Below are 25,216 nucleotides of genomic sequence, written 5' to 3' on the forward strand. Positions count from 1 at the left end.
AAAGCCAAGATGGTTTTGATCCCAAATTGGATTAACCACGAGAAGATAAAACAGGTCCAAAACATTTGAACTGAGTGTTTTTCTGCATCTAGAACACACTCCTGTGATTGGTGAACAGAACAACACGGCTTTAGTTCTTCTCAGATGTGCCCAATGCTGACCTTGAAATATGTGTATTTGAAAGCTCCCACCATATGAATCCCACAGCACAGAGCAGACACGTCTGGAAGGAGTCCTCATCTTTGACCCACCACACCACTTCACCTCTGGGGAGACAAGTGGACCAGGGCAGATGCCTTTAAAACAATCCACCCTTCCTCCCCTGACGATCCTGTTCTTTGCTTTTCCTCTTCAGAAATGGGAGCAGAAAATTAAAAAAAAAAAAAAAAAAAAAAAACTCAAACAATAAATTCCCAGCATCAGCTAAATATCAAACATGGCCCTGGATGCAGTGCAGAGGAGCTGGACTGTGCAGGATGTTCCATTCAGAGGTTGTGGTTGTGGCTGTGGGAGATGATGGATGGAGCCAGAAGCACATCAGACTGGTAAGTGGAGGCAGATGAGGGTGTAGTACCCTCCCTTCTCTAGACCTCCCACTTTCACTCCCCCAACCGCAAGCAGTTAAACCCCACAACTTCCCATTAACAACACTGGTAATGTTGTCCTGTTCATTAGATGTCACTGAACGGGAAGTATTGATTTACTTTTCAAATGTGTACAAGAAAACAAACGTGATTATCATATTTTTTCACACTTATGATGTGATTTCAGGGTTATAATAATAAACAAGTGAGACCAAAGCACATGTTAGATTCCCCTTGTCATTTACCATATAATTCAGTTATTTTTCCTTCAGCCTCTTTGAAAGATTAAGAACGAACTCCAACAAGGTGCTCTCACCTGTTAATGTATTTGTTGCAGAAAATCATTTCTACAAATCATCCTCTTAACCACATCAGTCCTGTCTTTAATTCAGTCGAAGCTTGTGCAGCAGTGCTGTTTTTTGTTACCTTGCTGAACATTATTCATTGTTGAGCCAGTGGGCCACCCAGTGGACAGAAGCAGGGAGTGCATCCTTTTTCCTCTAAAAATTCAGCCATGGAGATCACAAAGAGGTAAAACCTGTCCAGTCTAGAAGGTAGGGGACAACCTGCTTACTTCTTTCAGCCATGAAACAGAACAAAGAACAGCCAGTTATTATAAATAATTCTGCTGCAACACACCTCATTATTTCTTCAAGCAGTGTACATCACTTTGTGTATATATATTTAAATTGTTATATTTTATGCTCTTATTTTAGTAGATGTGTCATGCACCAATTTCACCAGAACAAATTCCTCGTATGTGTAAAAGCGTACTTGGCAATAAAGCTTTTTCTGATTCTGATTCTGATCACCCTTTTCCATCACACATAAATTAATTCATTGTTGGCATAGGCAAGATCCTTTTTCTGGAAGGTGCTCTTGGAAGGAAGTACATTTTCCAGATGAGCTTCAGTGTTTACTTAACCTAATGTTACCGTAGTTCATCATTTCCTTGGATTTGCTTCTAAGTCTAGACAAATCCCAGAATCAATGTCCCAACTCCTCTTTTTAGCCCCTTCTGTGTCTTTAGTTTATTTGACTGAAACACGTATGTCTAAGATCTATTTTCACCAAAACTAGAACAAGTATACCATCTTTACCTGCTCTGCTTGAGTGCTGTGTTTGAGTAATACTTCATTTGTTTTGTTTCATTTCTTGTCATCACTGTATGGGGAAATATGCACACTCTCCCTCCTCTTTCTTTCTCTCTGTGACAGTCTCCAGCACCTTTCCACTAGACTGACCTCTACATCCCCACTTTCCCCTTATCTGTGTGAAGTCATGCGGACTGAATAACTGAGATTTCAGGTAGCTGAGAGAAAATCACACAAATCTGGCTTGCTGTATGACCTCTCAGAGAGTCTGCTCTCTTCTTTCTTCATCTCACCTGCTGAATCCATTTTCCACCGCAACTAAAATTCTCTTCCTCTATAACCCACAGAAGCTGTTTTCTGCTGTCCTGTCTCCTGTGAAAAACCTCATCTTGCTTGTGCCAGCAGGGCTACCAGCTGACGTATTGACCCTGTCGGCTCCTTCAGACCCTTGCGGCTGCTCTGCTGCACTCTTTCCTCACTACCAAAATCGGCTTTCCAAGACACGAGGCTGTGTGCCATCTGCACTCAAATCAGCAAGGGGTACCAGCTTGACCCGTCTGTCAGATGCCGCCTTCATTTTTTCACGCTTGAACATACTAACTGCTATAAGCCCCCATCTATTCTGGTTTCAAGGCATAGTCTGTGATCCTTTATGTCACTGAATCACTCCACACAGAACACCTCCCTCAGACCTCCTTGTCTTTCTTTGTCCTGTCTTCACCACGGGATGTTCCTTGTCCTTGCTATTCTGGGGAGTACACGCAAGAGTGTTTCCCTTTCCACCTGGTTACCTGTGAGATCCTTAGAACATTACAAGCAGTAAATCAGGACTGGACAGAGCCAAGACATCAACTCATGATATGCATGTTGAAGTGAGGCAATGACGCTCGGCTTCTCAGCAGCAAACCCTTTGGGAAGAGGCTGCCTGGTCCCAGATGTCTACTGCAGGGCAGGAGCCAATAAAAATATGCATTTTCCTGCAGGAAAACATCTTAAAGCAACCTGAATATACTGTACATGAACTACAGCAGAGCAAAAGAGTGGGTAGCGTATGGACAGTATAAATAGACCTTATTGCAAAGGTGCGTTGGATAATAATACAGCAGGTGGAGCAGGCCATGACTGTGGCACTGCATTGGAGCTGCCTGCCTGAACTATAGCAGGCATCATGGATATTGAGAGTGCTGTGCCCTGTCTTCAAACTCCTGATGAAGTCCACTGGCTCTCTGTTCTTGTTTGTATCACATTCAAAGCCCCAGAGCTGGTGCACAGTGCTGCCAAAGGAGCTGCAACCCCATACCTCCAGGCAGTGATCCAGCCTTGGCCTTGACTTCTCTCTCCCCTCCGGCTGTCTATGGAAGCAGTGACCTTCCCACCTCGTGTAGACCTCAGAGTCACATTCTGTCTTTTGAGGCAAAGTGAAAATCCTTGTTGTCATTGAACAAAGCCCCTTTCCTCCCCTGCTTTCCTTTAATCCTTATTAGATCCTAATTAGAAGTGATTTCCCCTTTCCCAATGCTGTTTTTGCAGCTGCATGCTGATCATTTGGGAACAAATCTACTTGGCTTTAGTCATAGTAGGCCTAGATTATGTAAGGGTCAGTTAGATCAATAGTATTATCTAAGATGAATTAGTTTTACCTCTATGCTTTAATATAATCGCAGTTTGCACAATATCAATATATACATAGCTCTGTTGTAGAAGGTGGTTATTGTATGTCTGCAGTTATTGCAAGCATCTGCAGTTAATGCATCCCACTAGACACAACATTAGCCAACACTGCTTCAAATAGATCTCCTTAGTCACAGCTCGGGCACATAGATTACCTCAAATTACGTTAATGTTACTCTGTGCCCAGGAGCAAAGAGTCTGTTCTGTTTCCCCCTGACTGAGAGTGAAGGCTCACAGTTTTTAATGCCTTATCTGAACATAATTGTAGTCGAGAATGAACATTAAACAGGCGAGGGTCAGTGTCTTCCAGATACAGATCAGAATAATGGAAAAACTAAGAAAGGTCATGTAAAGTGTGTTTACACCGCCCTTAACGCTAAGAGCTTGACAACCCAGGTGAACAAATACTGCAAAAAATTATAAGTGGTTTCCATAACAGCACAAGCTGGCCAAGGCAAACTCCACACTCCATCCAAACTTTCCTTTGTGTTAAAATCAGCTCTCAGCCAGTTCAGTTGCTGGATCTTTTTAGATGCTCAGCGGACACCTGGAATCACAAACTGGGCAAAGAAAAGGGAATCTGATGAAGCATGGTGACAAACCATGGGTGACAGATCATCTCTTGCCTTTCTGTCTCTCCCTCCCTCCTCTCCTCTACAGACAGGGTTGGGCCAAACAGCAGGTGGTGCAGAAGAGAAGCCCGGACATGGGATTTACAAATCTCTGTCTCTCTGACTTCTGCACCGGACGAGCATGGAGGGACACCACATCCCAAATTTGAAAAAGTAAGTGCTGCTCTTGATTCCCACATCTTTGCTACTATTAGCAGGTATTTAATAGTGCTTTATTATTAGTAGACAGTCTGCAGTACAAATTACAGGTGATACACTAACTGACCAGTATGTATTTGTTAATTTACAGTTAATATGGTGTCTGCTAAACTTCAGTGTGGATGGGGCATTCCCTCATGTCTTGTGAATCCAGTTGCTTAATAAGTTGTATATTATGTTATCAGCTAGCTCTGTATCTTGCTCCCTACATGTCTGGAGTGGCTGATTGCATTTCCTTGGAGAGCACTTTTACTTAATCTCAGGTCTCACTGATTTTGGTAGAAAATATGATGTTCAAAACATGGTCAGAACAGAAGAACGTTGCCTATCTCAGTATTAAAAAGGCAGAACTCGGATATCAGATTAGTAAACTAAATGTTTAGGTGACAATTAATTTCAATTACAGGAATATTTGTCTATAAATAAGATGATATAATATAACTGTGTGAGCTAAGATGAAAATAGTTCAGGTCACTGAACTCATCATTTGTCTTTTTGGGGGGGATTTTGAGTATTTCTTATTGGAACAATAGCCCTAATGCAATGACTGAAAAAGTAATACCCAAAATTTTAAGATTTCTAACCTCTTTGCATGTTGTATACATGCTGAATTATTGCTGTGAAGACTGCCGTCAATAAGAATGCATTAATATTGAAGAAGGTTTCCTGCGGTGGAAATAACACCCTAAGGGCTGTGAATGTTTGCTAAAGGTCATGTTTGCCAGACAGAATACAGTCCTTCTGTCACCAGGGAAAGTCTGAGATTTGGGGCCTAAATTCGTAAGGAATAAGGAGGAGGATCGTTAGTAATGTAAAAGCTTGAATGAATATAAACCATAGATTTTGTGTAATCTACATTCAATACTGATGGTGATAAGCGTCGACTGGAGTCAACAAACAGACGTTTGTTACATGTTAATGACAAATATGTTTTTATCTTGGTAATTAGTAGTCATCAGGTCTGGACAAACGAGTGGATTGGCTGAGGATTTCTAAGGAGGATTTCAATGCATCTGTTTAAGTCTGAAGCTTGAATGTTAATGTGTTTACGTAGTTGTCTGCCATCCATTTTAGACCCCTTCAACTTCTCTCACCAAACTGGACTGGATTTACTTGCTCAGTCTTGAGATTTTGAAGTTTTTTGTTGTGAGTAAAACAAGTGTTATACCTCTTAGTTATTTTCATTTAACTGCACACAAGACTGCTGCTTTTTTCGAGTCTGTGCAGCTAATTTTTTCCTTCCCTCCTCTCCACAGCTCAGGTGTCACAGCAATAGCATCTCCGGCCTGGGCTCACTGAATAAAGATGCACACAGACTTGGAGAGACAAAGCATTACTCAAATCAGATGACTCTGAAGAGGAGAAAGAAGTCTGTCCTCTAATCTCAGGACCACAGTTTGGACAGTCTGGATGATGTGAGGCATCAGGTTACAAAGGCCAAAGACAATTTTAAGACATGGAGGTGTTTCTCTTTTGTGTCTGGAATCTATCGGTAGATGAACCTTGATCCTTGATCAACATGGGGTCAAACAAGCCGTAACCATTGTGTTCCACGTACCTGACTTCTGTTAGCATGCCAACACAGCATAGATGATTCACTCTTTAAAGAGACATAAGTGGGAACTAACAGGGTCTAATGATGTAGCAGCTACAGGTGACTTACATGTGGCCTATGATTCAAGACAGCCCAACCACAGTCAGCATGGAAGTGCAGGCAACCTCTCTGGTCTGGATATATGTTAACAGTACAGAACAAGTGAACATTTCATATGAGTACAACACAACATTTTTGATTGAAGATTCAGATAAATACCAATCTTACATTATTGGTCTCTTCCTTTCCTGCCTGTACACCATCCTGCTCTTTCCTATTGGATTTATTGGTAACATCTTAATCCTGGTGGTGAACTTGAACCACAGAGAGAAGATGACCATCCCTGACCTTTACTTTGTTAACCTGGCTGTAGCTGACCTCATCCTGGTGGCAGATTCCCTCATCGAGGTCTTCAATCTGAATGAGAAGTATTATGACTATGCTGTCCTCTGCACCTTCATGTCCCTTTTCCTGCAGGTCAACATGTACAGCAGCATATTCTTCCTCACATGGATGAGCTTTGACCGATATATTGCCTTGGCTAACTCCATGAGCAGCAGCCCACTGAGGACTATGCAGTATGCCAAGCTCAGCTGTGGTCTCATCTGGATGGCCTCCATCCTGGCCACCCTTCTCCCCTTCACCATTGTGCAGACCCAGCACAGGGGTGAGGTGCACTTCTGCTTTGCCAATGTCTTTGAGATTCAGTGGCTGGAGGTAACCATTGGCTTTTTGGTGCCCTTCTCTATCATTGGTCTATGCTACTCTCTCATCGGGCGAATCCTCATGAGGGCCCAGAAGCATCGTGGATTGTGGCCACGCCGACAGAAGGCCCTGCGCATGATCGTGGTGGTGGTTCTGGTGTTCTTCATCTGCTGGCTGCCAGAGAACGTCTTCATCAGCATCCAGCTGCTGCAGGGCACAGCCGACCCATCGCAGAGGACTGCTACCACCCTGTGGCATGACTACCCACTCACAGGCCACATTGTTAACCTGGCAGCTTTCTCCAACAGCTGCCTCAACCCCATTATCTACAGCTTTCTAGGAGAAACCTTCAGGGACAAGCTGCGTCTCTTCATTAAGCAGAAGGCCAGCTGGTCAGTAGTGAACCGCTTCTGCCACCACGGCCTTGATTTACACCTCCCTGTCAGGACTGAAGTGTCAGAGGTGTGACTGTTAAGAGGAGGGACAAGTATTATGAAACTGTGTGCACAAAATTTGCTAGAAATTCTTCATATCAAAGTGATATATCACCCAGTGTGAAATATTACCTCAGCTTTTCATCTGTTATGTAGCTCTTATAGTTGTATCAGCGTCTCAGTTAACCTGCTCACTTTCTGAACAAAAACACAAAAGCACCAAGAATGTACACTCAAACGAGGATGGAAATGACTCAATGTGTGCATCTCTTTAAGTAGAAAACAATGCACATACAATACTTAAAGCTATTTTCATGTTTATCTGCACGTTGGATTGTTTTCTTTGGTATTTGGTGTGTTATTTCTTCAAAAAGTTAGCTGGATGGCAAGGCAGGCAACACTAAATGAAATGCTAGCGAGGAGCTAAATGTCAGCATCTACCCTTGAAGTACAGCCAGCAGGCAAAGGTAACTAATGGATAGACGAGTCTCAGACAAGTCCAGCTTTTGTGTGAGGACAATGGGGAAACCTTTTGCATTGTGTTATCTTAAATACAAATCTTCCAGCGCATTTTCTGGATATGTGGAATAACCTGTAGAAACAGCAATGGCCGCATCACAGCTAAAGCATCCTGCACAGAGGAAATGCTGCATCATGTCAGATCTAATCAGGTTGTCTGTGTCAGCTGCAGGAGAAAGGTCATTTCAGCTGAAACTCACATGTACCTTCACCTGTATAATATAAAAGAGAAGCATGCATTTATCAAGAAACTACTACAAATCAACCATCCACATCAACATCACCATGACAAGCCATGACCAAATGACTGCTGTTCTCTGTCAAGTAGTAACTCAACATAAAACAGTGTAAGACATAACTAGCAGTGACTTGTTTTCAAAGTCTCTGTCCAAGATAGTAATGAACCCCATGCTTTGTGAGTTTCAGCTAACATCCTTCTTCTGTTGAAAGGGGAAGGCCTATAGCTAAACATTCACTGGACAATGCAAACAACATTTGTTTCATTTTATAGAACTAAGGAACGTGTCTTACTTTTCCAGGAATACAAAGTGGAAGTTCATAGATTTCAAAAAGACCAAACAATATTTAAAAAAAAAAAAAGCTAGTTTTGCACGTCTTCAAGTATAACATGGAATAAATGAAAAGGGTAATGTGGCTACACCCTTTATTTTTAGTCACAGTCACACAATGAGGTGAATTCAGAACATATAAAACACCATTTTTGAGGGATTGTTTTTCAAACTCTGTTGACTGAGCTTCTAGGAATCAGCATGTGCTCATTTCAAACGTCGCTGTGTTATTGCCCCACTTGTCAGTTCCTGTTGGCATCATGGTAGAGCAGAGAGGCAGGTGTTGTTTTGCCAGCGGGAGAAGAGATTGAGTAAACACATCATTTAATGTTGGCAACATGAGGCTGCTTCAATCTTTTGTTCTTACCCACCTTTAACATATATTACCTGATAAACAGCATGGCCAACTGTGGACATAGGTAATGGGCCTGTGACAATCAATTTCTAATGCGAGACATATTTCATCTGCACATTTGTGACTTGTTTTTATGCCTGTGAACTGATTCAAATCATTTGTGTTATTTAGTTAATACAAATACTAAAATCAAACATGTTATCAGACATATTTCAGTACCAGTCTCAAGGCTGTCACTGGGTGTGTGCATATCAGCACTTAGAATTTCATGAAATGCTTTCACACAGAGCAAAGATGCTCATTAACGTTTGATCTCAGGTTAATGAAATGCAGATTACCAGGATGCACAGGCACAGTTCAGAAATTTTAAATTGTATGCCATCAGAGGCTCAATAGCAGAGGTTTTAATGAAACCTGCCATAAAGTTTTATAGCCACTAATGGTTTTGTAGATCTGTCGGCGCAAATATTCAAAATTCTTTCTCTGTACTGTGATATTGCACTGTTTTCATAAATGCAATAGTTCTTACAGTTATCTTCACTATGAAATATAACAGGGTTTATTGAATATTCCATTTACAATTGTGCAAAAACAAACACTGCATGTGAAACAGGTGGTACTGTGCATTAGGAATAAAGAGGTGGATGTGTTATGTAACAGTGGCAGGTGTATACAGGAAATTCTATCATGCTTAGATTGAGGGTAGTGCAGTACATCAAGATATAAAATCTGTGTATTGCCAGCCTGCGGTGGGCCTGAGCTGTGTTTGTGCATGAGGCAGGCAGAGATAATGGCGTGACTGGGAAAAACAGGAGTCCAAACCACAAACTGTTATTCCAGCTGTAACAGTCCCAGCAGCCTGGGAAAGTGACGCTGAGGATTGTTTCAGTGATTGTTTATTAGAGGTCTGCAAAAATGCAAAACTTGTTGTGGTACATGATACTTAAGATGTTTTTGCATGATGTTTCCATTACACCATTTATGTCCCACATCCTTACCGTGCAAGAAAGCATTCAGCATGTTAACTTTTAACATTGAAAAGACAGGTTTCAGCATAGCTTATACAACATATTTATATTTTGTGTGTTGATTTAGACACGTGTGAAGGCTACAATCCTCAGCAGGACACAGAGACAGAAACACAGGCAAGTAATAATGCAATAACAGCTGTCAAGTTCATTGATATAAACAAGCAACACCTAGACACCAGAGCCAAGACCCTCTAAGCTCAACACTGTGGGAGAGGCTAATCCTTACATCACACATCCACACATCCCCATGCATATGAACACACACACATTGGAGATGCTGTGAGAAGAGGTTGACAGTGGACTGTGTGTACAGCTGAGACTACTGAGTAAGGTTAAAGGTTTGTGGTGACTGACGTCACAGAAAGGAAAAAGGGTGTGACTTTTCCCCTTGCTTACATCCAATACTTCCTCTGGATGATGCTGGATTCAACAATGAGTTTGTGAGCAAAAAATCAATTCAGTAAAAGAACACAATGCAGTATCTTTAGATATAAGGTATATTTAATGGGAAGATGATAGTGTTCATGCAGCCAAATGATGATTATAATGTAATCTGGAGACAAATCCTGGAGCTTTTTACCAATTAAACTGGATGAAAAGGTTGTAGGTTAAATCATTGAAACACAGTGGTCTTTCAGAAACATTTGCACATTTTCCTCAGTGTAGCCATTACCCCTGCTGCTGTTGCTTAAAGACATCAAAGTGCAAATTGTGTTGCATTGGATGACATTAAACATGTTTCTAATATTTTGTCCAACTCATGCATGTTAATGAGGATGGACAAGACATTAGAAAAGACAGTCAAGGCCAAGTTGAATCAACACCTTTCTGATGCCACAAAAACTTAACCGGTACTTAAATGAACATTCCTTAAATTCAGATTCCACTTCTCTATTTCTAATGATTGAAGACATCACAGATAAGTTGAGCTTCTCTAACTCTACAAAGAACAAAGCATGGAGTCTGGTCTCTGAAATTTATAACAATCTGCACTCTGCTTGAGCTGCTGAAGCGAGCAATATAATTCTACTAAAGGTGAGCGCGCTTAAAATGTTTCTTATGTAAGGAAGGTACCTGGACATTGTGCAGCTGTAAGATGAGTGGGGGTGGGGCATATCAAAGTAATTACGACTGGATAGGGTTTATGCATAATTACGAGGCAGTGCACTCGGTGGACCTCATCAGCTGAATAATGGATTAGACATATAATTGCATTTGTAAATTAAAATCCCTTACAGGAAAAAAGAGCTGAATAGAACAGATTAGCTTCCCAGATACAGAAAGAAAGAAAAAGGATTGGAGTTTGACGTTCAGCAGTAATGATGAAGCAGACCTCATCAAATTGATTATTGCCATCGAAAATAAAAATATGACTGTTAGCACCAAAAACACATTCACATTACAGGCAGATGATGGAGTTTTCTCTTTACAATTTCCCAGAATAGATCACACTTACTTATCTGTAATTTAGTCTTTTTTTAATAAGGTGAAATTAATATAAAAGTGTTGAAATCAGTCACATTTAGCCCACATCCGAATGCAGTTTGTGGTGTACTGGCCTAACGGATGTTAGTCCACTGAGATTAAAAAAAAAAAAAAAAGAACAAGCCTGACTGCAGGCAACATGACCACCTGTGATCACCACCTCACATAGAGAAAACACGTTTTTCACAGCTCACCCACCACACACAACTTCACTTTCATTTGAGCTGTGATTTTCACAAGTGAGGTGTTCAAATCTAAATGCAAAGTCAGAGACTCTCACTAACGATTTATTATCTAAATCAGAACACAACACCTGAAAACTGTAAAAGCTTTTGAGGAAAGTGGTCTGGTCTTTTGTCTTGAAGATCAGAGTTGATCATCTTAAAAATAGTAGTTTGAAAAATAAAATAAAGGCATTTTTATATTTCGCCACCAGAATTATATATATATATATAGATATAGATTTACTGCACACCGAGCCTCATTACCGAAGATGCTGTCTATAAATTTAGGTGTATCCTCAAGGATTTTTTGTAACTGTGTATGTAGTATCAATAAAAACAGTACCTGGAAGGTGGATTAATAGAGATGAGCAAACATAAAAACAGGCATAACAAACCGGAGGACAGACGTCTTTGCAGCGCCCCCTGCGCTGGCGTGCAGGCGGACGTGCATGCACGCGAGCAACAGATCCCAGCGCATGCGCAATTCATTGTTTTGACTGAAAATGCCGTCGGTTTCGAAAACGGCGGCCAATGCGTCCCCTCAAACCGAGAAACCTACCCACTATACGTGAGTAAAGCTGCAGCAAAGAAACAAGAAAATCGCTCGTTTCCGAAAACGTTATTTGCACGTGCACCAATGCGCGTTTGCATTTCTTGCATTCCTCAACTCTTGTGTGTGTGTTCAAAACATGGTGCTTTTCCTGGCTTTGTGACTACCTAACGTCACATAGCAAACAGCGACTGCACGCTAACGACAGCAGCGCTAATGTAGGAAACGCGGACATCTTAAATCACTTAATTGGCACGCTAATCGTTAACGGAATCGTTTACAGTTGTTTTACCGAGTTGAGGAAGTGTTTTGAACAATCCATTGGTTGTTAAACCGTCAACACGGGCTGCTAAACGGTTAGCCAGGAACTCGCTAACCAGTCTGCTTGTAAATAGCTCGGCCTTATTTTGAGTTCCCTCTTGCTACGCACTTTTATAGACGTACGCTCATATTCTTTTAACGCGTCTTACGTCGAAATACTTGCGTAGTCTGCTCTCTGAATAGCAAGCTAACGTTCGTGACCCAAAATATATAGTAGGCTACGCTTAGCAGCATAACACGACACCTCAATGTCTGAACTTTTTCCTTGCCGTCGACGTATTTCGTAGTTAATTGCCACTTAAAAATCCGGTTCCTCACCCGGTGTTTTTTGTTTTTGTTTTTCCTTGTTGTTTCAGATACTTGAAGGAGTTCAGGACAGAGCAGTGCCCGTTGTTCCTCCAGCACAAGTGTACGCAGCACAGACCCTTTACGTGCTTTAATTGGCATTTTCTCAACCAGCGGCGAAGACGACCCATCAGAAGAAGAGACGGAACTTTTAACTACAGCCCCGATGTGTACTGCACGAAATACGACGAGACCACAGGCATCTGCCCCGACGGGGATGAGTAAGTCCCCGTTTCAGTCATTGCCTTTCTTCAGCTCCATGAAATTGCCAGTTCGTCATGATGCAGCTGCTCCTAAGTGAATGATGCTTTGTTGACATGTCTGGGATGGGGACCATTGCGATCAAATCAGTACCATCGAAATACTGAATGTAGTTTATCAGGAAATTTCATCAGTGGTAGATAAATTGTGTCTTCCTTCGGCTGACCTTAAATGGCTTTGGATACTGGCGTGTCCTCATGGGGAGGAATTGTGAAGATATACTTTGTCAAATTAGTGCTTAATTGCTCCATATAGTGGCTGAAACAAACGAGCAATGAGGAAGATGTGTAGCTAGGTGTTCTGTAGTGATGTTAGCAGGGGTCTGAGAACAGGTTTTTACTATGTTTGCACATTTTGATAGACATTCTTACAGTTTAAACCTTTTTTTCAATTTCACCAGTTTGCTGTGTCTGCAGTAACACAAGTGTGTAGGATAACTGAGCTCTCCATGTGATGGCATATGTGCACATGAGCTCATCTGGGCCTGAACTGGGGTTATGAAGAATATGATTGTTGCTTTGCAATTTATTATTCAAGCTGAAAAATGGGATTTGGTTTGGTAGTTGCTTGGGGATCAGAACCTATGATTCTATTTCTGAAAAGTGAAATGTTGCACCAGGTATTGGCATCTTACACATGCAATATTGAAATTTGCCCTTGGTGCAGTTGCATGTATTCTCTGTGTAGAGTATTGAGTTTTCAAAAATGTAAGTTCCCCACAGTGTCCCTACAATAAGATACTAATTGTGTTTGTGTTTTCATTATATGTGACCATATGGTCTCCATTGTTTTGCACAGAGTGTCATTTTGTCATCACAGGGCAAAAACAGTCTCTAAACATTTTGTGACAGGCTTGAAGCTTCAGAGGAGTCAAGAATTTTCATACATATTGACCAAAACTGTCTAGTCACACAATAACTAGATAGCTGTATCCTCAACAGGGATCACCAGGTCTGTGCCCTTTAATTTGCAATTAGGAAATTAAAGATGGCACAGGATTTAATTTAGCCCCGCACAGAAATTAGAAAAAAGCAGTAAGATCATTAAAGTGATGGAAAATGAACGACTGCAGTCCTTAGATTTCCTCCTCTGCCAATGGCAGCTATTTTTGTATGACCTTATGTGTTGCTATAGCAACTGTTGCTGCTCAAGAAAGGAAAAATTGGTTTATTCGAGAAGCTTATTGGCCACACATTCGTAAGACTTTGCTGCTGTGTCAGTCTTGTATTCATGGTCGAATCTGCCTCCTGATTAAAGAGGTGTGCGACTGTAAGAACTCCGTCCTTTTATTGCCGTTTATAATCCTCGTGGTTTTACAGCATGCAGTGTGCACAGAGTCTTAAAGTTGTCATCTGTGATTATATCATGGACTTGAAGGAAGATCAGACAGTTTAAAACACATTTGTGCTATATTTTCTGTTTATTTTGGACAGATTTGAGGTTTTGGCAGCACTTTTTGTGCATTGTTTTAATATCATGCTGACTGATGCTCATTTAGATGTTTTATTCAGTTCAACTGATGAAATGTTTCAATGTGTCCTCGCTTCCTCAGCTGTCCTTACTTACACCGGACCACTGGTGACACAGAGCGCAAGTACCATCTACGCTATTACAAGACTGGCACTTGTATCCATGAGACGGATGCTCGAGGGCATTGTGTGAAGAATGGCCTCCACTGTGCTTTTGCTCACGGGCCACATGATCTCCGACCTCCAGTCTATGATATCAGGTGACATACAAAGCAAATAGTGACTTCTCTCTTCCCTGCCAAACTTTTCACTCACAAACTTCACAGTGGAACGAACAAATTAGCCAATTTAGACATAACGTAAACATGATACCCATATTGCAGGGGTTTAATGGTTTGGTTTGTAACTTGTTTTTTAATGGCCCCGCTCAGTGAGTCATACAAAGTACAAACACCTGATCTTAAATAAACATGTTTTGTTGAGCTCCGTGCAGCAGAAAGAGTGAGTGACATTAGCTGATACCAAGACTTTAAACAACAGGTCCTGAGCAAAATGTTCACTGAAGTGAACATTCAGGAGTTAAATTGTTAACCCTTTGTATGATTATCACATAATCTTTTTTGTTTTCGTGGTGTTTAGATCATTTTTCAAGATGTACTTTATGTGTAAATTATGTTATCATGCTGTCACACCTCCCTGTGACTATTTTTAACACTTGTATGTCAGATGGTTCAGGATAAGGAGTCACTTGTCTTTCTATTTTGTCTGTATAGTGTTTTGAGATTCAGATCCAGCTGCCGTCACATTCAGAATGACCATATATTAACAAAAATCAATGAAGCCAATGAGGTCAAACATGAAATATATTGTCTTTGCACTGTTTTGATTGATTATATGTTAAAAAGGATTAGCAATTTATCCCACTTTGTTTTCTGTTTTATGCAGTGTCCCAACTGTTTTGGAACCAGGGTTTTAGCAGTTTTATACTACATTTAGCAAACAAAGTTCCGTTAACATGACAGAGAGTTTAAGGGTGTTCAACCAAGATTCTTTTACTTTCTGAGTAATGACAATAACATACATTTTGTGTGCGCAGAGAGATTCAAGCACAAGAGGCTCTTCAGAATGGGCAGTTGGGATCTGGGGAAGGTATTCCTGATCTGCAGCCTGGTGTATTAGCCAGCCAAGCTATGATTGAGAAAACTCTAACAGAAGACCCCCGGTGGCAAGGTGAGTAACCCCCAGTCTGATAATATTGGACTCATGCAACTAACGCACACTTTAATTTCCTACGAAAACAAAGGAACAAAATGACTTTAATACTTTTTTTTTGCAGATACCAACTTTGTTTTAGCCAACTATAAAACAGATCAGTGTACTAAGCCTCCAAGACTATGCAGACAGGGCTACGCTTGCCCCCACTACCACAACAGTAGAGATCGAAGACGAAATCCTAGAAAGTTCAAATATAGGTAAGATATGATTCAGCTGAAGTGCAAATAACAAATGGTATGAAGTTGTGTAATTGCCGTGTGATAAAGGTTGCGGCTCTCTACATGCAGGTCGACTCCTTGTCCTAATGTAAAACATGGGGATGAATGGGGCGAGCCCTCGAAGTGTGACAGTGGAGACAGTTGCCAGTATTGTCACTCTCGCACTGAACAGCAGTTTCACCCAGAGGTGAGTGAATTTGATTTTTCTGAAACTTAACAAGTGGAGACTAGATTCATAGCTTTTATTTATTATTATAGTGTATTGTCAGATTCTTACTGTTTTCATTCTCATCGGCTTGTGATGTGTGTGTCTTTGTCTAAGATCTACAAATCTACCAAATGCAATGATATGCGACAGACTGGATACTGTCCCAGAGGACCGTTCTGTGCTTTTGCACACGTAGAAAGTAAGTCAAGGTTTTTCTAATTACTGTAGAGAATTCCAAATCTATGATATCTGTAGTTCTGTTTTGAGTTAAGGCTTTTACATACCCGTGAGGACGTTTTGGTTTTAAAATATGCACCTTCTGATTGATTTAAACAAGCCATGTTAATTGCTGTTGGCAGGCTGGTTGACGTTTACCTTGATCCTTTCAGGAATTCCCTCTACAGAAGAGACCATGAGCTCATTGCTAACAGTGATACAGTCAAGTTCACAGTCCCAGCTGGGCTCTCAGCAGTATTCAGAGTGTCCAGTCAGTGAGTGGAACAGTGGAGGCAACTCCACCACCAACACAACCAGTAGCAACGGACAAGTAGGAAGTGTATGTTTTCTTTGTTTCTGGGTCAGGCCTTCAGTAGGAAATGTAACAGAATCAACCCGAGCAGGGTGTTAGAGTTCCAGAGGAGGCAAATTAAATGGATGTTTGCTTTTGTAGCAACCTAAATCACAATCCAGCCGATGCAAGTCGGCCATTTATTCGTCAAGATGCACTCATTTTTCTGTTGGCATGTTTTTGGCACATTGATTTGTCATTATTACTATTTTCTTTTACTGTTTTACATTTCTTGACTACATTGGAAAAAAAAAAACAAGCAATTTATTTACTTCATTTGTTGCTGCTTGCTCAGTCTACTCTGGATCACCGTCATAGTCCATTCAGAATAATGATTTTTTTTCTTTTATTTTCTGAACCTGTTTGATCATCATTTTGTTAAGACCATGTGCACTTCTCTTTCTCAGGTTTCATGTTCAAATAGCTCGACTGTAACTCCAAGCTCAGGAAGCGACAGTTTGTTATCCCCAGTGGGATCCATCAGCAGGCCCAAATCCTTAACTAATAGTAGTTTATGTTCAGAGTCCACCACATCCAGTGTCTCATCTCTGACGTCTAACTATCCTAAAGCTCCGGGCTTTGAACGTGAGGATCAGGTACACAGACTGCTCTCTTATCTTCAGGAACAATAGCGCACAGACAACATAGGGCTTTACACTTAATGTATCACTGTCAATCATTTTGAATCACTGTTTTGTTTGTTTCTCATTCATTATCAGCCATGACATTTTTTATTTTACACTTTGAGCCTTTTCCCCATGAATTGCACTGTTTTTACACCAGCATGTCTTTATCATGCTGGACATACTATGATATTTTTAAATCTGTCCTAGAGCTACAAGTGGCAGAGTCGAGTTAAATGATCAGTTCACACACACCTCTGATTCTGATCAGTAATTCACTCAATAGTTACCACATTAATCAGGACAAGTGATGAGAGCTACTGAAAATTGGCAGTATTTAGCGCTGCTTCATAGCATGGGGAAAGTGAATAATGGTTAAACAGTTTATGTTAAATAGGTTCCTTTATCTTTGTCAGCCTGTCATTTTGATTGTAATCAGCTGTCTGGATTTAGAGCTTTGTCACTGAAAAGTGCTGTTTTTGTGTTATTTGTTCATTTTCAGATTAAGAACAAGGGACAAGTGGATCAGAAATTGATGGACCAAGAAAAACAGGTTTGGGTTTAAACTCCTTTTTTTGTGGTAAAAGCTTTGTGAAATTCCATTAAGAATTTATTTCATTAGAAAATCTGAACTGCAATTAACAAGATTTGGAATTAAACAAATGCCTTCTGTGTTTTTTATTTTTTAAAGACACAAAATAGCATGTTCCATGCGGTGAACCCTTTGGCATCAAGCTTTACCTCCAGTATAACATCCAGCTTGGCCTCTAGTATTGGCTCAGAAAGTTCGTCACCCACCACCTTATCAACAATGAATGCAAAAGCCACTCCTTTCTATCCAGGGAGCAACACAGTGGAGTCTGTCATAGGTATGTGTATGTAAAGTGCACTGAAACCAGCTGAGCTGACTACTGCCACTGTGTTTTGTTGTCAAATGTCAGCTAGATGCGCTGTGTTTTCCCTCAGGATCCGCTTTGGACCTCAACTTCAGTGACATTAATGTTGCATCGCTTGATAAGGAGCTAGAGGAGCAAGACAGCAGTGTAGGACTGGCAAGTAAGGACACCTGTTAAAGTACTTCGGATTGTTTGACCAGTTGATCACAAATGGTTATTGTTTTAAATCATTTTAAAAGCAACTTCAGCATTTCCTGTCCCTGCAGGCCAAAGGGTGCTCGGTGGATCTGCTCCAGTCAACATTCCAGGCTCCCTGGCGCGATCGTCCTCTTTTAATTCCTCGTCATCACTCTCCACCTCCCCGCTAAGCTCCCTGTCCCAGTCTCTTTCGCAGTCCCTGCTGTCCGGGGCGGTATCGCAGCAAAATCAACCTTCAAACATGTTGGCCAAGCAAGAGCATGGCCTGCTGGGAACACCCACCTCCTCTTCCCAGAACTCTTTGGGTAAGCTGATAGCATCAGGCGTTTTGCTCCAAATGAGCTGGAATCAATTTTAATCTCAGAGCCTTACTGATTGAAGTGAAATATTCCAGATACACTCAGAGCTACAACTAACTTCTCACTTTTATCCTTGGTCTTGTGATTTTTAACACATACCTCACCTAGGCTTGAATGGAGGGGCTAGCAACATTTGGGACTTTGTAAGTGGCAACTTTTCACCGAGTCCATCTCCAGTTTTCAGCAGCCTCACCTCCACAACCAGCAGTGCTGATCTGGCTCGCCTTTTTCGAGAGCTGGATGAGGCCAAGAAGAAGATCAAACAATGGGAGGAGGCCTGGCATCAGGTCAAACAAGTCAGTGTTATAAATGAGCTCTCATTACAATACATGTGTGAGCGTATCAGAGCAATTTCCCTTTTCATAGACGGCTCGTTTTTGGTTTTTTTTTTAATCACAAGACTCAACTTTGTTGCAGGCCTGTGAAGCTTGCCAGAAAGACGCTCATGAAGCAAAGGAACAAGCAAAAACGGCCGAGGCAGAGCGGCAGCTGGCAGAGCAGAAATGGGAGGAAACAGAGCGCAAGCTGAAAGAGCTCCAAGGGGACTTTGATGTGCTTTGTCGCACCCCTGGAACACCTCTTCTACGTAGCTACGGAGAGCTGGACCAGCTCCCCTTGTCAAAGCTTCACTCCATCCAGAGTCAGCTGCGTAATGACCTAGACCTTATAGATGGGGTAAGAAAGACTAGATCACACACAGCATTTCATTTGTAGCATGTACGTAGTTTTAAAGCTAGCATTCAGATCTGTTATGTTGTCAAGCATGCTTATTTGAAAAGTCTGCATGAACTGTATTTTTAAGTTGCGGCTGATGTTCGTTCTTTTCTTCCCCAACAGGTAATATATCAGCTTCAGTCAAAGAAATGTATAGTTTGCCAAAAGCATGATCGTTGCATTGTTCTGCAGCCTTGCCAACATTATGTACTATGTGAGAACTGTGCACCTAGTAAAACAGAATGTCCCTACTGTAGAACAAAAATATTGAAGTGGTGATGTACAGTTACTCAAGGTACTATTTAAAGATTTAGCCCTTTTAAAAACTACTAATAGATATTACATTTTCTAAATAGCAATGTCTGTTTCATACAGTTATTGAATTAATTTAGAATAAAATGATGTTTGACTGACAAAACAAATAGTATTATGAATCAGATTGTGTACCGGGGATTCAATTTTTATAGTTTTTGCTCATTTTATGTGCACATTACCTTTGACAACCAAGTAGCACTCAAATTAGAATATTTAATTCACTTGCGATGCCGCTCCTCCGCCCTTCAGTCATGATCTGGACGTAAATCAGTTTGGTTACACTTTGTAGTGAAAATATTCAGCAGTCATGCTTTTACTGAACAAAATGTTAATATGCATTGCCAACCTGATATATTCCTGATATATAGATTTAAAGACATGCAAATAGGACCAATAAACATGGTTAAAAGCTGTATACACAAAGACATTAACGACTGTGAGTTTGTATTTCTGCCCCCACGTTTTTCTCTATGGATTGGAAAAAACTTTACTGCACTTTGGAATTAGTGTGGATAAATCTCTGATTTCCTGAGGCGGCTTCTTCTTGACTTAATGCACTTAAACCCAGAGCAAATTTGAATGCATTTCAACCCCAACTTTTTAGAAACGACTGTGGAAATGTGTGTAAAGTCCTCACGGATGCTTGTGTTTGGAGAACAAAAATGAACTCACTGTAACTTTAATATATCTTAACTGAAAATAGATAAGTTATAGTTTTAAAAATACATAGAAAATGAGCTATGTCCTTGTCATACGATAAGTCTTTTTAGGTTATTTTTCAGTTATGCTGAGGGTGGGAAAAGTTTAATAAAGTATCCTTTGTGATAATATCAAGGGCAGCTGCCCCGTAGCCCGCTGACCTCCATAGGGGAATTTGAGCATGAAAGGTTTCCCATTGTGGATCAGAAGAATCCCACACAGTGATACAGAAATATAGACAGAGCCGTTGTTGATATTTGACCACAATAGCGTGTGCAATAGGCTTTCCTGTTTGGGATCTGAAATGCAAGGAAATCACTGTGTAAATGCTGAAAATAGTGCGGTGACGTTAAACATAAAATGTGCAAAACTCAAAGCTGATTTTGCTTTAATTAAAGAGGAACAAATCAGGCTGACAGTAACCTGAATGTGACTGATACTTCGTACGCTTGTTTTAGCCTCGTTAGTCTGGAATTCCAGAGAAAATGTGTGCACCATTTGCAGAGCATGGAGCCTTCAGAGCTGATGAGTCAAATCGGTTGGAAGCTCCGCGCTCTGGGAGTGAATACACACTTACATGCATTCGTTTAACATCATGGGGAGTAACTGATGAGAAACTGGACATCATGGACCAAAGTGTTGCCTAACAATAGAAACTGAATTTGCAGATGTGTATCATGAGGTATTAGTGCTGAACCAGATCAGACAGGAAACGACACATTTTACAGAATCTGTTCCTCTTTAAGTAAAGTCACATTTTCTTAAACCACAAATTTTCAATTGCAATTTTTTCCAATGCAACCAGTCAAGCATCATTATTTTGACCAACTTTCTGAAGAAGTTTGATTTCTTACTAAAGCACTTTGTTGACCTGGGACTTTATTAAAGGGTATATAGAAATTTGCTTTAAGCTGCTTTGTAGGTATTCTTTTGTGTCTTTTTTAGATTTATATATTTTTTTTTTCTATATAAGCTAATGTCTGAAGCTTTTGTGTATACTGTGAAACATCATTTGAATATTTCATGTTTCCTATTGTTAAGTCATGGCATGGTTCTACATATTATTAAGATTTCATAGAGAAGTACTCAATAGTTTCTACTTTCATAGTTAGATTTATAAAATTTCAATCAAAGAAGTGCAAATTTCAGATGCATTTTAGGCATAACCAGCAGCTGTAATATCGGTAAGGCACATGCTACATGTTAAGGCTGTTACTCAATCAGTTAATTTTGTTTTGTAGACATTTATATAGCCTAGCCATTAGAGAAGCATGTATTGTATTTACTAAAAAGCCTGAAATGGTGATTTTTTTTTAGGAATCTAGCCTCTTGACCTTGTCTAGAACATATCGGCCTCTAACTCGAAAGTGCCTTGCCTTAGTTGAAAAGGTTATGTATAGAATCGTGAGAGCAAACACAAGTAGTTGAAGCTTGTGCACAGGTTTCTGCATAATGTGTCTTGTTTAACTTTGCAGAAGCATTGACATGTCTATGACTGTATATGTACATATAAATATATGCCAGTGTGTTTGGCCCAATCCCATAAAGTATTTCTGCGGAAGATAATTGAAAACAAACATTGTCAGTGCCTGTGTCCTGACTTCAACCTTAGAAATGAACCTCCGACGACCCACCCACTCATCCCCTGGTCATGGTGCTCTTTTGGTGCAGCTTCAGTCTTTGAAATTAGGTTTTTCAATTTAACGTTTTGGGAGTATGCAAACAGAGGACACATGAATTTGTAAAGCAACCTATAAAAATGCTTTTTAAACAGTTCTGCAACTTTGTGTCATTGTAATAATTCTGCAGTGATTGAAGAATTCTGTACTTTGCTTGTAAGTTGGATTTGTGCTTAGGTTCCTCTAATTGAAAGACCTTCTACTGTGTTAAAAATCTTTTTATTCTTGCTTTAAATTCAATAGAAAATCATGTATCTCCAGGTACACCTTTTGCTACTTATAAATATGGGAAGATGCATTGTTTACATTCACATAAATGACAATTAAGCAACTCAGAGGAAAAATATCAAGAAAGGTTATGGTATTTTAGTGTTTTCATGATTATATTACAGCATAAAAGGCAGCCTAAACACTTCTGGTATTGCATGTTATGCGATTTATTAACCAGCTACAAAAAAGGAAAACAAAAAAAAAAAAAGTTCGCACTGTGTCACACTGCCAGAATATTTGTATTGACTTATTTTTAGTGTAGTAAAGGCTTAATAACTTCTGCAAGCTTCGCTGCTACTGGAAAAGGTATTAATGTAGTTTCTTGTTATACATTTAGATGTTTGAATGTTGTTGTGCATCCACAGCTCAGATTTCAGAAACTATGAAATAATCTGTCTTCTGTATCTAACTTGACTAAATCTTAATTTGATTGAATTCTTCATTTGTAAATGCATTTGAGTCAAAGTTTCAGTACTTTTGTATATCACTTAGAATGATGTCACAGACCTGTACTGCTGTAGATTGTCCCTTTTCTGAATTGATTGAAGGTTAATGTATTTCTGTTGGACTCCTTTAACCCATACACTGGATAGCAGTGTATGATGCAGCTAATTTCACAGGGTCCTCTAGTCTGTTTTGATTTGCCTGTGAAGCCAACTAAATTAATGATGTCTAGTGTGATCATCTAAAACTGAACCAAAGTGGTGTTCTAGTAGCTGTCCAAATATGTATTCTAAAGGGAAAATTTACCCTTGAACAGAATTCAAACGATTGCTCTCGGACGGATCGGCCTGTAGTTGTGAACGGGGCCGGGTTTTTCCCAAAGTCAGAGCACCAAGGCCGTCCAGACGAGCCGAGACAGGGTCCAGCATTGTGAGTGGCAGGAATTCTGTTTTTGGATGGATTTTTTGCTTTCATGTTTCATTCAGTAGGACGTATATCCTCTTAGTGACTAAACAACAGGACTATGCTAAATGGATTTTTGCTTACAACATTAATGGACTTGAGCCCATTCTTTGCAGTTTTACCAAAGACCTGTACTGTTGTTATTTCTTTTGTACTACATTTCATCATTCGTTTAATTTCAGTAAGAAACCTAAATTTAAAAGAAGTAATCACCTAGTACCTTAAATAGATAATGTTCATTAACAGTAATTAATGGCATCTTTTTCTATCTAAAGTTAGCTATAGTGAGTTGATACACAAATGATCAAAAATGCATGGGTCAGATCCTTACAAAATGTGTATTTGTATATTTGATTTTGTGTTCAGTATACATTGACGTTTATGGCAGGTTTGTGCAATACTGGCTAGCACATGCTGACCTTAAGCGAGGATTCAGTGTCAGTTTAATTGTTGTCTACAGTGAAGGAATGTCAAAGGTGTGACATTTGTGCTTCTGAAGTGGCCATATGAACTTCACTACAGCTACTGTTCTGAAGTTTTTTTTTTTATTATTTTGCTTAATTACATAATCTCAATCAGTCTGGAAATTGATGGTTATGCATTATATGCTGTTATGATAGGCCTGCAGTGACTGTAACGTGCTTTCTTTCTATCTGACTCTTTGTTTTCTATTTCTTAAAGACGTGGTCCAAATTAGTTTTTCTTTTTTTGTTTTTTTTTTTGTAAAATTACAGGGGACAGATGATGATTGTGACAAATATTTATGGCAGATACAGACATAATTCAAACTGAGTTGTTGTTATAAGTTGTTGTTGGCCTTCGGTCTCTCTAGTGGTCTGCCCCCCCCCCCCCCCCCAATCATTCAAGTTTTCTAAAAAGGAATGAAACAAACACTCTCCTGGTAAACACTGCTTGCATTTCTTTATTTTTCTTGATATTTGTTAAATTTATCTCTGGCTGACCAATTACACTTTCAAGTACATCTGTGCCTTTAATAATTACATGATGTTGATTGGTTTTGAGAATATGTCACTGAGACGGCGTTTGCTCTCAGTCAGATGACAAAATATAACATGTTTAATTAGAATCAAAATTCTAGTGCCTTACAATATCTTTGTGGACCACATTGTGATTGCTAAATGACCCCGCACACTCAGGCCACTTGAGCTGAAAGGATAAAAGGTGAATCTGATGACATTTATTTCACCAGTTCAACAGCAGGAAGCAAAGGTTATAACTTGACTGATAATAGTCTGTCTCAGTCTGTATTTGCCATACCGTTCAAAAAAAAAAAAAAACAGCAATATTTAACCATTGAACACACAATTTTGATCTCAATTAGTCATTTGGCACCAAAAACTCAATTGTTTGTAAGGAAAAGCACCAAATAGGAAGAATCTTGTAAATGAACTGTAATAGATGTATCATTATGCTCTGCATTGGAATAGTTTAATCTATTTTGCATTATTGTTAGTTGTTGTGTTGTCTTTTTGTTTTTAATATTATGAAAATGGAGCCTGAAGATTTATGCAATCTTGTACATGTATATGAGTATGATGTATGGAGCTGTTCAAATTAAGTAAAATACTAGTACAACAAGTGTTGTCAAAAGTAAATAATCTGAATGTGGAACCAGTTGTTCCATATACTTTAGAAAATTTCAGTAGAAATGTTATTTTAACATTTAAGCCCTGAAATATTGAATGTATTGTTCTAAATTAGATATTCAATGAATAGGTCACTGGATATTATGGAGCGCAGTTAATTCATTATGATGTAGCATCTAGTTGTGAACTGCTATTCAATAAAATTTATTAGAACTAAAACAAATGCAAGTTTTCAAGTTTCTATTTGTCAGCATAATGCGGATATATAAGGAAAGAAATGTGTTTTTCTCAGGGTAATACAGTGATTTAATGGAGAATGTGTTAAATCTGAGGAAACTGCATTTCATGGGTTTATTTGCTTAATGTCAGTGGGGTTAGACATTATTTATAGATTATAAAAAACATGTCCCTTATTTTGTGACAAGCTGTATGGATATGTAGGAAATTCTCTACTGATAATTGTAGAAATAATTCTGTTGGTATATTCGTATTTTTTGTGTTGTGAACACAAAAATAGGTGCAAGTCTTAGAACACTAGATTTTTCTTTTCTACATTGAGGATTGTGTACCGCATATTTTCTGTAGTGTATTACTAGTTTGTTAACACTTGTTAAATTGTTACACTACAGTTATGCAATGG

At 39.7% G+C, this 25,216-nt stretch overlaps 2 protein-coding genes across 4 annotated transcripts; both read left to right on the top strand.

Moving 5' to 3' along the window:
- The first annotated feature begins 4,074 nt into the window (after window positions 1-4,074).
- gper1 (G protein-coupled estrogen receptor 1) lies at window positions 4,075-8,605 on the top strand. Its single transcript, XM_076752850.1, has 2 exons — window positions 4,075-4,134; window positions 5,436-8,605. Exon 2 carries the CDS (start codon window positions 5,843-5,845, stop codon window positions 6,944-6,946), a length of 1,104 nt encoding a protein of 367 aa, XP_076608965.1. The 5' UTR covers window positions 4,075-4,134; window positions 5,436-5,842; the 3' UTR covers window positions 6,947-8,605.
- Window positions 8,606-11,575: 2,970 nt separating this feature from the next.
- Window positions 11,576-22,245, top strand: unkl (unk like zinc finger). 3 transcript variants are annotated; one of them, XM_076752002.1, is made up of 16 exons: window positions 11,576-11,663; window positions 12,323-12,532; window positions 14,125-14,301; window positions 15,138-15,271; window positions 15,378-15,513; window positions 15,604-15,721; window positions 15,857-15,941; window positions 16,132-16,298; window positions 16,718-16,906; window positions 17,436-17,486; window positions 17,625-17,802; window positions 17,900-17,989; window positions 18,096-18,332; window positions 18,495-18,682; window positions 18,804-19,061; window positions 19,224-22,245. In XM_076752002.1, the coding sequence occupies exons 1-16, from the start codon at window positions 11,599-11,601 to the stop codon at window positions 19,377-19,379; spliced, it is 2,439 nt and encodes an 812-aa protein (XP_076608117.1). In that variant the 5' UTR covers window positions 11,576-11,598; the 3' UTR covers window positions 19,380-22,245. The 3 variants fall into 3 exon arrangements, with proteins under 3 accessions (XP_076608117.1, XP_076608118.1, XP_076608119.1); XM_076752003.1 differs by having other exon boundaries at window positions 18,564-18,682; XM_076752004.1 differs by lacking the exon at window positions 16,718-16,906.
- Window positions 22,246-25,216: the final 2,971 nt, after the last annotated feature.

This window comes from Chaetodon auriga, chromosome 16 (genome assembly GCF_051107435.1).
Source record: "Chaetodon auriga isolate fChaAug3 chromosome 16, fChaAug3.hap1, whole genome shotgun sequence".
Classification (NCBI taxonomy): Eukaryota; Metazoa; Chordata; class Actinopteri; order Chaetodontiformes; family Chaetodontidae; genus Chaetodon; species Chaetodon auriga.